General features: G+C 34.9%; 2 protein-coding genes across 2 annotated transcripts; both read left to right on the top strand.

Moving 5' to 3' along the window:
• The first annotated feature begins 362 nt into the window (after positions 1 to 362).
• On the top strand, positions 363 to 12563 carry LOC117906481 (protein PSK SIMULATOR 2). The gene is given in 15 exon segments (XM_034819502.1): positions 363 to 576; positions 707 to 822; positions 982 to 1259; positions 2753 to 3078; positions 3211 to 3303; positions 3391 to 3481; positions 4899 to 4992; positions 8349 to 8446; positions 8821 to 8890; positions 10209 to 10312; positions 10418 to 10534; positions 11525 to 11601; positions 11752 to 11796; positions 11904 to 12163; positions 12166 to 12563. Coding segments are annotated over 14 exon segments (2001 nt in total). The 5' UTR covers positions 363 to 576; positions 707 to 713; the 3' UTR covers positions 12405 to 12563.
• Positions 12564 to 13089: 526 nt separating this feature from the next.
• On the top strand, positions 13090 to 14329 carry LOC117905414. Its single transcript, XM_034818340.1, has 2 exons — positions 13090 to 13218; positions 13382 to 14329. The coding sequence occupies exons 1-2, from the start codon at positions 13090 to 13092 to the stop codon at positions 14327 to 14329; spliced, it is 1077 nt and encodes a 358-aa protein (XP_034674231.1).
• The last annotated feature ends 2334 nt before the right edge of the window (positions 14330 to 16663 follow it).

The raw sequence follows: 16663 nt of genomic DNA on the forward strand, positions 1-16663 counted from the left end.
CACCTCCGTCGACATCTGGAAATACGCCCGAAATTTCAATTGAGGATTGTGGAAACTTCCGTCCTGGACTGAATGTGCAAAGAAATGTAAGCATGTAACTGATGGGCACTCCGTATTAGTGTAATATAGAAAATTGACTTTCGGGGAGTAGAGGCCCGCCTTAAAGGATTAAATAATGTAAATCTTTACTAATTGAAAATGATTTTTCTGGAAATCGGAGAAGGGCAATAATGTAAAACGGTCATTCTAAGTCTGACAAATTAACGTCACACACCAAACTTCAGACGGCGGGCGGGACACCCGCTCTCTTTCTCTCTCTTACAAAGTCTAAACTCACACACAAGAGACAGAATCCATCAAAAACGGTCATCATCTCTGCTCCCTGTTTGGCTCCTTCCATTAAATTCAGTCAAATCCTTCTGCTTGCACACGGGATTTTCGTTTTTCAAATAACGCGTTTTTTCCCCCTGCTTTTCTTCTCTAGACTAGATTTTTCTATTTGGATCAACACATTCTCCAACCGATCTCATTCTTGACTCATCCTCATTCTCGTCGTCTCTCACATTCTATTTCACTGTAATTAATCCGATTCTTTTCTTCCTCTTTCTAGGGTTTCATCTGAATTCGATTTGGTGTCTGGTATGCTCTGAGCTCTGTCTTCGTAATTAGGGGATCATCTAATCACAAATCGTTTGTATTATCTAAGGGTTTGGATGCTGGGAAAATGGAGGAAAACAAAAAGAAACTTCCAGTCTCATGGTCCTTGTTCTTATGGTTTGCCAACCGAGAACTCGGCTAAGCCAAATAGTTGTATTGTGCTGAGTTGAGTGGAGTTACTTTTTTATCGTCTTCTTGTTGTTTTGGTTTTATAGAACCGAAAATATGAAGAATATATATATAAATCTTGAATTCTTGTGCTACAGTTTCTTGGTAACCAAATGAATCCTAAGTTGACACTGTTTTTCTTGATTTTCCTGTTAGGTGCGAATTCGGCAATTTTTTGGAATATCATTGGAAGAAAAATGGGAGCGGTATGCTCAGGCGGGATGATGAAGCGAAATTCGGGAAAAAATTTAGGGTTTTCTGGGAAGCTGAAGAAAGTGAAGAGTTTGGGTAAGCAAAAAGAGGATTCTTATTCATATTCTAATCCTAATGTGGATGGTTTTGAGAGGACGCCACAGATGTACGATCCTGGAGAGCTATCGTTGATTTCACGAGAACTAAAACCTTCAACGCCTGCAAGAACAGGGGCAAGCAGGGTATGATCTACTCAACATGTGTTAGTTTTTTGTTGTAATTCTTAGTGATTAATAGAATTAACTGTCGCAACTGATCTTCAGAAACGAAGGAAATAGGATAGAAGTCGAATCCATCCGCATAATATTAAACTGCATATAAAGTTTGTGTCGTAACAATTATTAGTTTAATTTTCCTTTTGCAATTTTAGCACACAAGAAAGAGAAGAGAAGGTCAGGGTTCACGTGTGTGTGTTGATGTTCGTAAGCAGTGCATGACTAACATATGAATCGACGAATAAAATGAAGAACCCTGCTGTTAAGGAGAGAAGGAAAAAATCATGGTTTATGTCCCAATGGATAATGGTAGAAAGACGCTAGGAGAGTCAAATACATGTCTGAAGACAGTTTTTGGGCATTTGGCAACTTGGTAGATGAACCCCAAAGTAGTACGTTGTGTTTTATAGCATGGATAGAACTGATACTTATTACAGTGGAATGAATGGACAAAATGGCATACAAGCAGTTCTTTTTAAATCAGGGGTGATACTGTACCCCCTATTATAATTTGATCAATGGATTAATTTTCTGAGCGACGCTTGTTGCATCAGTGCATGATGCATTTTGATGATAATTCAAGTTTCCCCTCTCATTGACATCATTTTATCTCCACAACCATGGTGATGTCTCTCTTTCCCGCCAAATCTTGCCAGAGTCAGTCGGTGGAGGATTCTACATAGCAGGGCTGATGATCATTACTTTCTTTCTTTCTTTCTTTTATTTATTTATTATTTATTTTTAGATAGGCAAATATAGATATATCAATCAGAACGAAGTAAAAAAATCAGGGCTGACAATGATTCCTTTGGTGGTTGAAACATTGGACCATAAGCTGGTGTGTATTGCTGATTCTCTTTCCTAGAATTTGAAAGGAGAGGTGGCTTTTCCTGCACATACAAGAGAGAAGAATTCTATTCAGACAGGGGGCAAAAATCATGATCTATTTATCTCACATGATTTGCGATGGATGAGCTTACATTATTAGGGACACTGGATCACTATTACTGAATTCAAATTCATCTAAAGCTTGCACATGCATATTGTGAGATGTATCTATAGACTCAGTAATCTGAGACAACCATGCAATAGTAAACCCATTGTTAAGCAGCATGAACTGCATATCATTCATTAAGGAGAAACTATGACAAAATTCAGTTGTGAATCTTTCTTCACAGAAAAATGTGTTTTGTTGTGGGCAGCTCAAGATTTAATAAAATGTTTATACCTATAAATATATATCCAGGTTAAATGCTATCATGTTCCTTAGCTTAGTGTGGGGATTCAGTTCTTTTGGCTATCCATTGAGACTATCTATTTGTCTAGGAGGTAAATAAGTAGTTGAATAAGTGAAGTTTATATATATATATACAACCCTTCGTAGGCTATGATATTTTGGCTTAACCACTTTCCTCTTTTCCTATGAATTCAATTATATCATTTGTTTCTTTGTTTTTTAGGTGCCCCAGAAGACCTCATTTCTGGGAAGGGCTGGTGTTGTGGGCCTAGAGAAGGCAGTGGAAGTCTTGGATACACTGGGAAGTAGCATGTCAAGTTTGAATCCCCACAGTGGGTTTGTATCTGGCATTGCTTCCAGAGGAAATAAAATATCTATATTGGCATTTGAAGTAGCTAATACAATAGCCAAAGGTGCAAACCTACAGCATTCTCTTTCTGAAGAGAATATCCAGTTTCTGAAAAAGGAGATTTTACATTCAGAAGGAGTGCAACAATTAGTTTCCACGGATATGACAGAGTTGCTAAGTATTGCTGCTGCTGACAAAAGGTTGTTGCTTGTTAGAGAGAATAGTTTGCTTTGCTTTGTCTTTTGTGCCTAGTGCAATATGAATTAATTGTAGCATTTTTCATCTTTTAATATCTCACTTGTTTCTTTTATTATTATTTGGTTTATTTGTAGAGAGGAATTTGATGTTTTCTCACGGGAAGTAATTAGATTTGGAGATTTATGTAAGGATCCACAATGGCACAACCTGGATCGATATTTTTCAAAGTGAGTAGATACTTATAGTGCATTCAAGTTAAGTTACTGATGTGCTGACAATGCAAACAGATTTATTGAATGATTATAAAATTTCAGGTTAGATACAGATGATCCCAGCCATAAACAACTTAGAGAAGAGATAGAAGTGACAGTTCAAGAGTTAACTACTTTGGCTCAGCATACTTCTGTAAGTTTAGTTTTGTATTGGTAATATTTTTTTGCATTTCTTGTTATGTGTGCTACATATGATATTATTAATATTTTGGGAAATGATACTTCATTTGTTTGGAAGGAAATCATATTAAATTTTGGTTTAAAAAAGCACAGTTGATTTCTTTCTGAAATGATATTCGTTCTATATCATGTCTATTTTATGTGCCTGATTCATTTGAATGAACTTGTGTGATTGAAAAAATACTTTGATCATTAGATTCAAAGTTTGATTATGTTATTGTGGTCACTGAATAGTTTAAAGATTTAGATTCTATGATCATCGATCAACTTATGGGATTATTCCAAGCCCATGTGGTATTTAGTTATCTCCACCTCTAATTTTGAGCACTTGACTATATCCTAAATTTTGATCCCTTTTTTTCTTTGTAAAATTCTTTGTCCCTCTTTGCCTTCATTTGGTTTTACCATCTTACCCTTCTTGTAGATAAGATATGGGCATTTCTGAGCCTGGCTGGATATTGATCTCAGGTCCAGATGCTTTCTTTCACTTTTTGCTATATCACTTCTGCCTCTTTAGTTTGGGTTATTAGGCTATTGTTGACATGAAAGGCATATCCACCATATGTCTAGCACTGGTTTCAACACTTATAAGCCTCTATATCTCCTGACAATCTGACTCAGATTTTGTGAATCTTATCTGTGTGATATGAGAATAAAAAATAAGGTTATTATTATCTTTCTAGATTTATAAATAATGGTCAATAAATATTTTTTACATTATGGCAATGTGTTTTGAGTTGAATAATAGAGGCCTTGCTATGCTTCTGTTGCATAGTCTTTTCCATGTAAATACAGTTGTTATGGTTATTTAATGTAAGTCTTCCCTGTTAATATGTTTATGGTATCGAACATGCAGGTACATGAATGGATTTTGTAGACACATTCACAAACTCAAGCAAACATAGCACTGTTTCATATCGGTCTTTGTTTTAGGCAATTGATTTGTCCTGCACTCCATCACTGTGTGTGCATGTCTCTAAGGCTTTATTTGATTGTGTATTCACCTTCTTTCTTCCATAGGGGAAAGCTGACCCATGTTTATTTTGATTTTGAAATGACTTTAATTCCACATGTGCTAACCAAATGTATATAAAAGTGTAATTTGGTGGGATAATCTTTTAGTTTTTTGCTTCCCTGGATGATTTTTTATTTTTTATTTTTGGGTTTCTTGATTTAATAGAATCATGGAACGATGATTTGAATTAGATGCATTCCCAAAATTTTTGCTCTTCTGCAGAGAACCTGTTATTCTGTTTTTTTATAAGTATACTTGACTAATGCTGCAAGGTTCATTTTGCCTTCATCTCTTATGCCTTAGTAAGGGTTAGTTATGTTCTACTTTGAGATGCTAATTCCTTCTGCATTTATAGGAATTATATCATGAGCTGAATGCTGTAGACCGATTTGAACAAGATTATCGACGGAAGCTTGAGGAAGTGGAGTCCTTGCATCTTCCTCGTAGAGGTTAGACATGGATGATCTTTTTCTCCTATTTTAGTTTTATTAGATGTGTAAGTAGGATTTTCTTTATTTCCTTTTCTTTGTTCCTTTTGGGAAGGGTATTGGGTTAAGTTTGTCTCAACTTTTATTTTTACTTCTTAACTTTTCACCTCTAAATGCATATGCTGTTTAGTATGTTATCTAGATATTGAGTCTCTTTTCTTAGCTATTTAAAGGGGATCTTGTATATGGACTAGGTTTACGTATCCCCTGAAAATAAGAAGGAAAGAAAAATAATTGCTATATAATTTATTATTGCTTGTTGATTTAAAGGTTGGCTAATTATTTGTAGAAGTTGTTATGGCGTGCAATCTGATTTATGAATAGAGGGTTAGGACTGATAGATTTAGTTTTAGATTGCAAAAAGGATACCTGGTCAAGCATAACAATTGCTAGAGAAAATTAAGATAATATGAATATGTTGGAATAATGATATACATTGTGGGCCCAAATTCTAACAACTTAAGTTTTTAGGAAAATTGGTTGTCCAACATTGGTATCAAAGCCATGTTTGCTTCTTCTTTCTTTCTTTTTTTATTTTTTCAGGTTTAGAGGGCGTTTGTTTTTTTTTTGCTTTTTGTTGAAAGCAATTTGCTTTTAGACTTTAAGTCGTTTGTTTTTTTTACTTTTTTCATGACTTATTATAAACTTTTTGCTGAATAGAAAAAGCCAAAACATTTGGTTTTTTTTAAATGGAAAAAGTAACATATTGGTTTTTCTTTACTTTTTAATGTTTAATAGAAATAAAATATTTTAAAAAAAAACAACCTAATACTTAACACTATTAAATATTAAAGTTCTATTTAGAATTAAGTAAAAAAAACAAATACCACCTTAGTCTTTTTGACCTTAGTTGCCAAAATCTTGCTTATTCTTTGGTTGGCCTTCACTGTTGAAGCCCTTGAAAATCTAGTTTTTCCCTTCCTTTATTTTTCATCTTGAAAATCCAGTTTTTTCATTCTTTAATTTTTTTCCCTTATTTAGCCTTCAACCTTTTTTTTTTTCTCTCCCCAACCTTGTTTGAGGCATCGTTTGAAAAATGTTTGAAGTCTCTCAAACTGATCCCTCAGAAAAAAGACCCATATCAGTGAATAGTGCTGAAAATTCGATTACAATGTCGTGGTTGCAGAATTCTATGTAGCCATGGAGTGGTAAAACTCATCATTTTTTCTCACCAACAATAAAGATATGGGATGCTATTGCTTAGATACATTTCAACATGGTGTCACAACCTTATTTACCAGGAGGTCATGAGTTTGAACTTCACATGTTTATTTCCCCAATTTATTGAGCCACATACAGGCCCAAAGGAGGCTGTCCTTGATTTGTTTTGCCTAGGGGTTTGATTGTCTCTCTACATGTGGGTATGAGGCTGGGGAGGGTGTTGGAGAACATGGTATACATTGTGGGTCCAAATCTTAATAACTTTAAGCTTTTAGGAAAATTGGTTCTTTAACACAATACCCCTTGTTAGATGAGTATCTTGGTATATTCATTCTTAAATTGGAGTTTTTCTTTTAAGGGGGAATTTGTGTTGAAATAGCTATTACTTGGTGAGATTGCTTGGCAAGGAAACTAGCCCAGGAATGCTTTCTTTGCCATAAGTTGGACTGTTGTTGGTGTGCGTTGCATTAGATGATTAAATGAAACATAATCCATTCAATAGTTTGGAGGTTATAATAGACAATATTGCTGAATTTCATTTGAAGAGAAATATTATTGTAGGGGATTCACAGAAGGATAATTGTCAGAGCAACTGCACTTTTCATGTTTGAAGTTTTAAGATGGCATAATGGGAATGTTGGGTGCCATGTGAAATGCAACTTTGTACTATAGCTTCTAATTTTGGAGGTGTGTATTTGTCTTGCCTGTAAATTGAGATGCCTTTATATTGAGAAGCTTGATATTTCATTGCTAGTTGCCACATAGAAAGTTTGAAAGAAAATCCTCAGTAATGATTATATAATATTCTACTACGAACTATTTATCAATATAAAACTGACCATTCCTTGAGTTCTTTCTAAAGTTCTATTTTTGGGATGGCAATGGGGTAGTTTAATGTGGCATTTTCTGTACCACAATTGGTTCAGATTTGGGATTGCTACAATTCATTTTGGAACATATTTAGGTTGGGATTTCAAATATAAACTGAGGTTTAGTCCTCCATGTATATTCCATTTGATCCATTGTGGACCTTGCTGTCTTTCTGAATTAACCTCCCCTGTTTTTTGCATGTTGACCAAATTCAAATGATGTGTATTTGATTTTCCTGCATTCCTGAATAGTTGCTTCTGATCATTGTCCATTGCTTCAAAGGTAAAATAAAAAAAAATCAGAGGTGCAAGATTACTGGAACATCACATTCTGGTTAATGGGTGCACTTGTATTCTCCCTTGCTCTCTATGCAAACACATGCTTCCTTCTTTCTCTTTTGAGTATTCTTCTCTCATATGCAAACTTTTAGATGTATATTGAAGAGTCAATGTTTTGGTCCTCAATGTGGATTAATGAGGGTATTTACGACAATTGCAGTTCAACTAATTCAAACTTATTTTCATGTCATGATAATGTATCTTAGATTAAACAATTGGAAATCAAGGACTTTGCCTGTTGAAACAAACAATTGGAAATCAAGAATAAGCACATTCAATGCCGTTTATTGGAACATTGAGATGAATCTATTGGTTCATGTTAAACTTAAGTTATCAGAAGTTCATAGAAGAGTTTGAAGTGCAAATGCTTTCATGTAATCTGGGTTTTCATGTTAGATTTCTGGTTGAGTTTTGGTAGTTATAGCTCATGTTTATAACTATTTGATTAACCAGTAGAATGTTAATTAATCTTTAATACTCTCCACTGTTGTAACTTGTAAGTTCTAGTACAGGTTATTTGCTATTGCACCACCATGTCTCTTTCCTCCTGCAGGGTACCATAACGGCTGGAGTTGATACTTACCTAACTTTTATGGAGAGTGGTTGTAATTTCTATAATGGGAATGTTATGCCATTTTTTGATAGAAATGAAGGTTGTACTTAATTGATTGAGTCCTCACTGAAAAAAAAAAGGAAAAGAAAATTGTGATGTTTTCATTTCAAGGAAAAGAATTTTTATTATTCTGCACCTCCTGTTTATTGTAAGCTTTGAAGAGACCTTATTTTCCCTTTACAATCACGCTGTTATTCTAGTACTGTTTATTTTAAACTTTTATCAATGGTTTGGTGATGTTCACTTCTGATTGTTAACACTACTTGTCTGCTTTTTGCTTAGCCAGAAGGGTGGAGTATTCAAATTAACAGGTCATTTTTTTTTTGTAATTGTAGGAGAGAGCCTCACAATGTTACACAGTGAGCTAAAACATCAAAGAAAGCTTGTAAGGAGCTTGAAAAAGAAATCGCTTTGGTCTAGAAACTTGGAGGAGGTATGTGATTATGAATCATTTTTTACAATTTCGGAAAAGATAAATCATGATTCTGAAGTCTTTTATAAGGAATTCATTCTCAAGTTGCTTCTATCTCATTTTCTTAAAGATTTGTTTCAATTTATGAACCTTACTTGTAATACTTGGTTAAAATTTCATTGTGTCTGTGAAGTGGATACTATACTGCCTTTGCTGATATGAATAGCAATTCTATGAATGTATAGGGCATTCAATCTCAGATATTACTTATAAGATCTAGGTCATAAAGGACCTCATTGACTATAATTGTTATTACCTTCTTCAGGACAGATTAGAATGTTTTTGTTGGTCAACAATTAACATCACTTTTTTCAACAACGTTTTGCTCATTGTAGATTGTGGAGAAGCTTGTTGATGTTGCTACATTCATACATCAAGAGATCTTGGAGGCATTTAGAAGTAATGGTATGACATCAGCATCTTAAAGAAATTAATGATTCATTACATGAATGATATGGATACTAAGTTTAGTACATGTGTGTGTGTCTTGTATCAATTTATTATTCATTTTTTACTTTTCTCTGCTCTAAAAGAGTTAGTAAAGTATGATTATAACTTAATTTATCACTCGGTCAATTACAGGGTTTCTCGTCTATGTCTTAATGAAAGTACCATGAAAAGGGCATGGTTACATATGCTTAATCACAATCATTGTTTATGTGTTCTGGGCCCAAATTCTAGCAGTTTAAACTTTTAGGAAAGTTGGTAGCTTAACATGGTACTAGAGCTAGAGGGCTTGAGTTTGAGTCTCCACTCTCCTACTGCTATTGTCTCTCTGCTACTGCTCCCATCTATTTATCGACTGCTACTACTGTTGTATCTATTTATCTACCATTTGATGGGCCCAAAACCTGGGTATGGGGCACATCAAACCTAGGTGTTGGTTTTGTGAAGGAGGATGTTAACCCAACACACATTATGGTTCCTTAAATAGGAGGTACTCAACCACATGTTATCCTCTCCACTTGTGGCTATGGGGCATGTGAAGGAAGCTGTTAACTTGATACATGTTATGTTCCCAAATCCTGACAATGTGGCATGACAAACCTAATTTAAACAGGAGTACTCCACCACATGTTATCCTTACCTAGTTTTGCTACACAAAACTTGTTCCAATCATGCATGATTATTTACAGAAGTGATGATTTCTAAGGCACGGTATTCCTTTTTTTATTATTTCAGAAGTATTAGTGAATATTTACAAGTTTCACTAGTTATCCATGAATCTCCCAAGAATTATAATATTTTGCAGAATTGGGGCTCTAAACAAAACTTGCTATTACTTTCTGTTGCATAATGTGGAGCCTCCTTTAATACTGAATTTTGAAGATTTCTGTAAGGAGAGTTGCTTTGGGAGGCTCACAATATTGTACTCAGTACAGTTGAGAAGTTTTCTTCAAAACTGGCCATGTGACTGGTTTATTGTACCATTTACCAACTAAATACAGGTGTCAGAGGAAATATGGATCTGTTTTAATTATGTGAATATTACCTTGGTAAATGAATGCACTTGGTCCTAAACAATCTTTTCTAGTAGTGCTTTGGTCATGCTAATGCAACAACCTTGGTATTTAAATGTGAATATGCTCTTCTGTTTCAAACTTCATTGTTTAGAGGACACAAGAACATGGGTATTTCAAGTTTTGATGACTTTTTCTGGTTTTTGGTTTTGAAAAGCATGATTAGATGATTATTGTCTTACTTTGTTGTTCATTTATGGTAGGTTTGACATTGACTATCAAGGAACCTAGCAATTGCCCTCAAAGACTGGGTGCAGCTGGTCTTTCATTACACTATGCCAACATTATCAATCAGATGGATAACATAGTAAGTTTAAATCAGTCTTTGCTTCAGTATTTATTTCATTTTTTGGGTGATGGTTTTATGAAAAAATGGATGTTGATTTTTGAATGGAAATTCATGTGTTGTTAGGCATCTCGGCCTACCTCCCTTCCTCCCAATATGAGGGACACATTATATCATGGGTTGCCAGCCAGTGTTAAGACAGCACTGCGCTCCCAGTTGCAAGCAGTTGATGCCAAGGAAGAGGTATATTATCTAAAGTAGTTGATTTTCTCTTCATGCATACTTGCATAGACATTTTCAATTACCACTTAAAAGTACTTTCTGCTGACATTATTTATTTATTTATTTTTCAAAATCATGGAACTTGAACTTTCTTTTTGTTATCCTTGGGGTAATGCGTATGCAGTAGGATGCAACTTAATCCTGGTGTAGCCCAACAATAAGCCAACCTGACTACCTTGGGTTCATCCGATTATGTTCTAGAACAAACTTGATCCTATCCTGGGTTGCAACAAATATAGCTTGACTGTTGTTTGGTTTGGTTCTGTTGATCTTGTAGGCAAAAATAACCTAACCCTAGAACTGATCATAGTGTTCTCTTACAAGGGCATGATCATGAGATAACTCTTTGTATCCATTGAAACTTTGGACCTAAATATGGTCACCTGATCACGAGCAATGACTTGTGCATTGTAATAGAAGGGTGGGGAGGAGTTACTTGTATAGAAGAGAGGATGGAAAATCTGTTTTTTTAGCAGGCAAGCTTGTGTAGACGGGAGAACTTTAGCTTCTATGGAAAAGTCGGAGGCTTTCCCTGTTGGTTGCTTGTGACTAAATTCACTTTTCTTCTTGTCTACATAATTAGGGAAGCCTCTTCCCTTCTCCCATTCATCGATCAAACGAGAACAGCTTGTGAAAGTGATTGGGCTGCCTCTAATTGTGGAACTTCCATTTTTCCTATATCTTTTGAACGTTAAAATAATTTAATCTAATTTGATATGCTCATGGGCATACGGAAGCCATAACCACCTAACCAGGCTGATCTTTGTTGGTTTGGTTCCTAGGCTTGCTCTTAGATTGCTTTTTTGGAAACTGACCTATTTCAATTCAGTTTCAGGGTTGGAATATTGACCATAAATTACTCAACCTAAGCCCTAGTTGCCACCCTCATATGTGCACTGTGCTGTTTGTTGTTTTAACTTCTAAATCACTTCATATTGTCCTTTTATGCAGCTTACAATTCCTCAAATCAAAGCTGAAATGGAAAAAACTCTCCAATGGCTTGTTCCAGTAGTAACAAATACAACCAAGTAGGTTGACATGTGTAATGCTTTACCCTACTGCAGTAGATTTCTGTTGTGAAGACAACAGAAGCTTTTCATCTGTATTTTTTTACACAAAAAAATATTTTCCTGCTCTGCATTTACATTTCCTTATTTTTCTATGGCAATTGGAAACAGAGCACACCAAGGTTTTGGGTGGGTTGGAGAGTGGGCAAATACTGGGTTAGTGAAGACTTCCCTCTCTTCTCATGTTCTGTATTTTCTATCAAGTATCTTCTATGAAGATGAATGTGTCACTACAAAAGGTGTATACTGTTCTTGCTTGACAGGAATGAGTTTGGCAAGAAGACAACTACACAAAATAACCTGATCCGCCTCCAGACGTTATATCATGCAGATAAGCAGAAGATGGACCAATACATCCTTGAATTAGTAATATGGCTTCATCGTCTTATCAACCTAGTAAGACATAGAGATCATGGTTTCAAGCCTCTGTCTACTCGGTCCCCCCCACTCATAATGGGCTGGTTTTCCACTCCAAGATGGAGCGGCTCCCATCGCTTGATTATGTTACCAAAGTCCATGGGGTTCAACTTTCTCAGGAGGATAGAAATTTGTTGGGAGAAGTTTGCTGGAGAAGGTTGGTTCCTGGAAAAAGCAAAAGTCAGGAATTTGCCATGACAAAGAAACGGCCAGAAGTTTTGGTTATGACCAGGAGTGCTGGCAGCTCCCCAAATAGGGAGTTGAATATAACTCAAGATATGGAATGCCTGAACACTAATGTTTTAGATGAAATGGATGGGTTAGACACAACATTGTCTGGGCCTTAATCACATTTCATCCTTGGTGTTAGGTTCATTTTGAAAATTAATTGTTCTCTGTATCCCTCCCTTCCCAATTTTTTTTTTTGGTTGAGCTCTCATTCTATTGTATAGACGTTTACCATACTGGTGTTTTGTATAAAATATACATAATAATTTATATAGAAATCATGCCCTACGTACCTATCAGAGTGGAATAGCTGGTGGTGTGGCCCAGAGATGGGATGATTGGACAGTTAGTATAAGGATCCGAGGGTGAACCATTATACTGCACCATGTTCAGTATTGTGTTCTCACGGCAGCCCGTTTATGTTTCAGTTTTTGAGTTTAGAAGTCACTTCCTATTTTCAGTTTCGATGTTCTTCATCAAGTTGATACACCTTTCATCACGCATAAAATAACAGTGTAACGAGGATTGAGTGGTAGCTTTTAACTGAATCGGCCAATCAGCCAAACAGCTAAAGGCCTAAATCTAGCTGGAATCCCAATTGCTACTATTATTCTCAATTTTTGCACCCCCTCAAAAGAAAAAAGAAAAAAAGGAAGAAAAACATGATTAGGTCAACTGAACTTTTTTCCCAACTGCTTCCATCTTCTAATTCGTTCCCTCCAGGATAAGTCAACTCCTGTGTAAAATACAAAGCCTTGGCCAATGTTTGACCAACTCTCGACCTTCAACAGCCGGTAAACATGCATGGCGGCCTTCCGAACGGCTGTGGCAGCCGCATCAAAGCTGTTTGATGGTCATGCAGTGGATTTCATATTATATGTTTCTTTTTCTGCTTTTGAATACTATGTGGTACGGACTGATGTTGCTTCTGAGGTTTGGCCTCGGGAAGCATTTTTTAGTATGAAAAAAAGGGTCAAGATAATCTATTTTTTAGTATGAAGAAAGGGTCAAGATAATCTAATCTCCAGTCGCCCCACTTCATATATTCCTGGTTTGAACTGTCACAACTGCTCCTACTTCGATTTAAAAAAACCAGTTACACCCACTCTCAGTCTCTCCTACACTATATAAAATGCTCCCTCCTCGCGTCTACCTTCATTCCCTCTCTATCTCCTTCGTGTGCACTATTCCAATGGAGATCTTCACAGCCCACAACGCTAGCATTCCCCTTCTCCTCTCTCTTCTCATCTTCATCTCATCCTTTGTCCTTCCAGGACACGCTCTTTCCCCAGCTGGAACAATCGAAAGAAGCACAAAACAGCAAGTGCTAGCTAGCCTCCCTCCAAGCCATGAAACCACTCAACTGTCTGGTTCCTCGCAGTTGTTCCTCACTTCTCCATCGGGAAGGTATGAGGCCTTCCTCCTCCGCCGCGAAACCTCCTTCGGTGCTGGAGGGTTTGGAAATGACTTCTGCTACATCCAAGTTCAAGAGGGCGGTCGCAGTGTGTGGGAATCTGAATGTGCTTCGGTGAGCAATATCAACACTTGTACCCTATTGTTTTCTGATGCAGGTCTCGAGATATTCGATGGCAGCCGATCTTCATGGGACAGCGATGCTGACGGGGACCGTCTGCAGAGGTTGGATTTGCTTGATGCTGGGGACATGCAGATAAGAGACGAAGAAGGTGAGCTTGCATGGAAGGCGAGCGATAATCCTGTTGTTAATCAGAATTGTGGTTCAATTGGAGCTCCTGGACTCGCTCCTGAAACTCCACCATTTGCTACGCCTATTGAAGAGAAGACTCCTTTTGGACAAGACCAACAGCAACAACCTCAACAGGGCCTGACCCAACCTCTCTCGGCCGTTAATCAGCCTTTTTCGACATTGAACCAGCCTCTTGGGGTTAATATTAACCAGCAAGGCTTAGTGGACAACACTCCTTACGACAGTGGGGCTCAGGAAGAGAAGAAATTGACCACTACAATAGTAATTGCTTTGGTTTCTCTCATTTCTTTGATGGCTGCCCTTGGGCTTCTAATCTAGAACTATGATATGGATAACCCACATTCAGGTAGTAGCCACGTCGGGCAATTCGCTCTCTTTGTTTGTGTTATTATTAACGTGTCGATCTCTCGAGCAGTGATGATTTGAATTTATGTTGTTGCGATTTGGAAAAATGAAATCGAAGAGCCTCTCAGGCATGCAACATTCTTCAAAACTGCTCTGGATTATTTGTGAACTTATTATATATTTATGTACAATATAAATATTCAACATTATTGTTCATATTTTTAATGTTTATTGACAACACCCTAAAAAAAACTATTTTATGCGGACAACAGTCCCAATTTTTCTAGAGGCCGCACAAAACAATTTGCAACTTTTAAAAACAAAAAATATGGAATATCTTTTAATTATTTTTTATGATTTTCTCGTGACTATTTTAAAAAACAATAGTATGAATATAGAAAATAATAAAAAATAAAGCATTACATATAAAAGTGATCTTCAAAATACATTTAAAATATAAAAAATAAGTTAAAAATAGTTTAGATTCTCAAATAGACATTTAATTCTTCTATAAAATATTAAAGAATATTTTTTTTTATTATAAAAAAACTGTATTTTTAAACTACTTTAAAAAATAGTTATCATTTCTTAATTTTCCAAATTCATACTAAAGCTAAAACCAAGAAGAATTAATTCGACCAAATCCTTGACTAACATTTATTAGATCATAACATTTTTTAGCTCATTGACATGAGGAAGTTATCTGCAATGCCTTACATTCTACTATTTGAATCTTTTGATTTCTAGTTCTCCCATTTTAGATAATCAAAATGGCAATAAAGACTCACTAATTACCTTATATATGGTAGTCAAGAATTTGAGCTGATACGTCTACATCCTCGGTCATTAAGAAAATTTTGAAATGCCATATGACATATTGTGGACTTTGCCATGTGATTGGGCTTTGTGCATGCTTTTTATTTATTTATTTATTCAATTTATTTGAAAACAAGAATATATTTGTTGTTTTTAAAGAATGAATTTTATTATTTGAAAAATTAATCTTTATTTGTTTATTTGATTTTGAGTAGCCATTGATTTTAATTTTTTATTTATAAAAAAACAAAATAAAAAATAAAACATTAAGTAGTAGAGATCTTGTAGGACCTCAAACCACTCCTTAAAATGTCAATGGACCACAAGTTAAGGATAAGTTTGAGACTTGGGTGGTGTTTTTATTTTTACCATAATTCTAAATAAAACTTTAATACTTAATAGTGTTAAGTATTAAATTATTTGTTTTTTTAATATTTTATTTTTTATTAAATATTAAAAAGTAAGGAAAAATTAATATGTTACTTTTTCCATTTAGAAAAAAAACAAATATTTTGGATTTTTTTATTTAATAAAAAGTTTATAATAAGTCATGGAAAAATAGAAAAACAAACAATTTAAAGTTTGAAAGCAAATTACTTTCAATAAAAAGCTGAAAAAATAAACGCCTTCTTATGTTACCCAATGGAAAGGTGGTAGACATTTACTAAGCTCAAATATAACGGTCTCAATCTATTAAGTGAAGGTAATGTTGGTAATTAATTATTTGATTAATGGATACGTGCCAACAAGGAAATTGACAATATGAACTCATGACATTTAACTATTAGCCTATGGTTTGGTTAAACTTAAGTTTTGATAATGACAAAATAAGTTTGGATTTAACGTTTATTTTTAAGTGTGATAAGCAAATAGATTTACTTAGAGCAATCAAGATGAAACAAATATAAAACTACACACCTTAATAGAGTTAAATGAGAAAATCAAGAGAAAGTTTTATTTAAGATTAATTTTAGGTTATAGGTAATATTGAGGTGCACTTAGTATTGCATACATGCATACTTTCGTTAAAATACCTAACATATCAAAACTCATCCAATTAAGATCAAAATTTTCTTAAATCTTCTCAAAAGTTGGATGAAATATCTTTCAAATGAAAACCACATTTAATTAATGTGTTTTCAAATATCATTAGGAGTTTGTCTCATCAGTTTTTCTTAATTACTTTTTATTATTAAAAGCTAAGCCTTTTGAAACAAGAAAAATATATTGCATTTTTACTAGGACAATTTTAAAAGAAAACCATTTGTGCATTATTGATGACTTTTATGAAAAATGAGATGAATTATTTCAAGCACAAAAACCAATATTTTAGTATGCATTTTAACATTAAAAATAATTTTTCAATCTTAGGTTTTCAATTAGAATCAACAAATATTTAACAATTTCTTATGTTTTTTTGTATGTTTTAACCAATAGTTGATGAAAGTAATCAATCGGTTGATGATTGTAAATTTATGTTCTAATTAAAAT

Source organism: Vitis riparia, chromosome 18 (genome assembly GCF_004353265.1).
Source record: "Vitis riparia cultivar Riparia Gloire de Montpellier isolate 1030 chromosome 18, EGFV_Vit.rip_1.0, whole genome shotgun sequence".
NCBI lineage: Eukaryota > Viridiplantae > Streptophyta > Magnoliopsida > Vitales > Vitaceae > Vitis > Vitis riparia.

Bases quoted from the DNA above. Each gene is read 5' to 3' on its own strand.
- LOC117905414 (XM_034818340.1), top strand. From the start codon at position 13,090: ATGGCGGCCTTCCGAACGGCTGTGGCAGCCGCATCAAAGCTGTTTGAT. The intron at 13,219-13,381 runs GTTTGGCCTCGG...TAAAAAAACCAG, and splicing joins GGACTGATGTTGCTTCTGAG to TTACACCCACTCTCAGTCTC.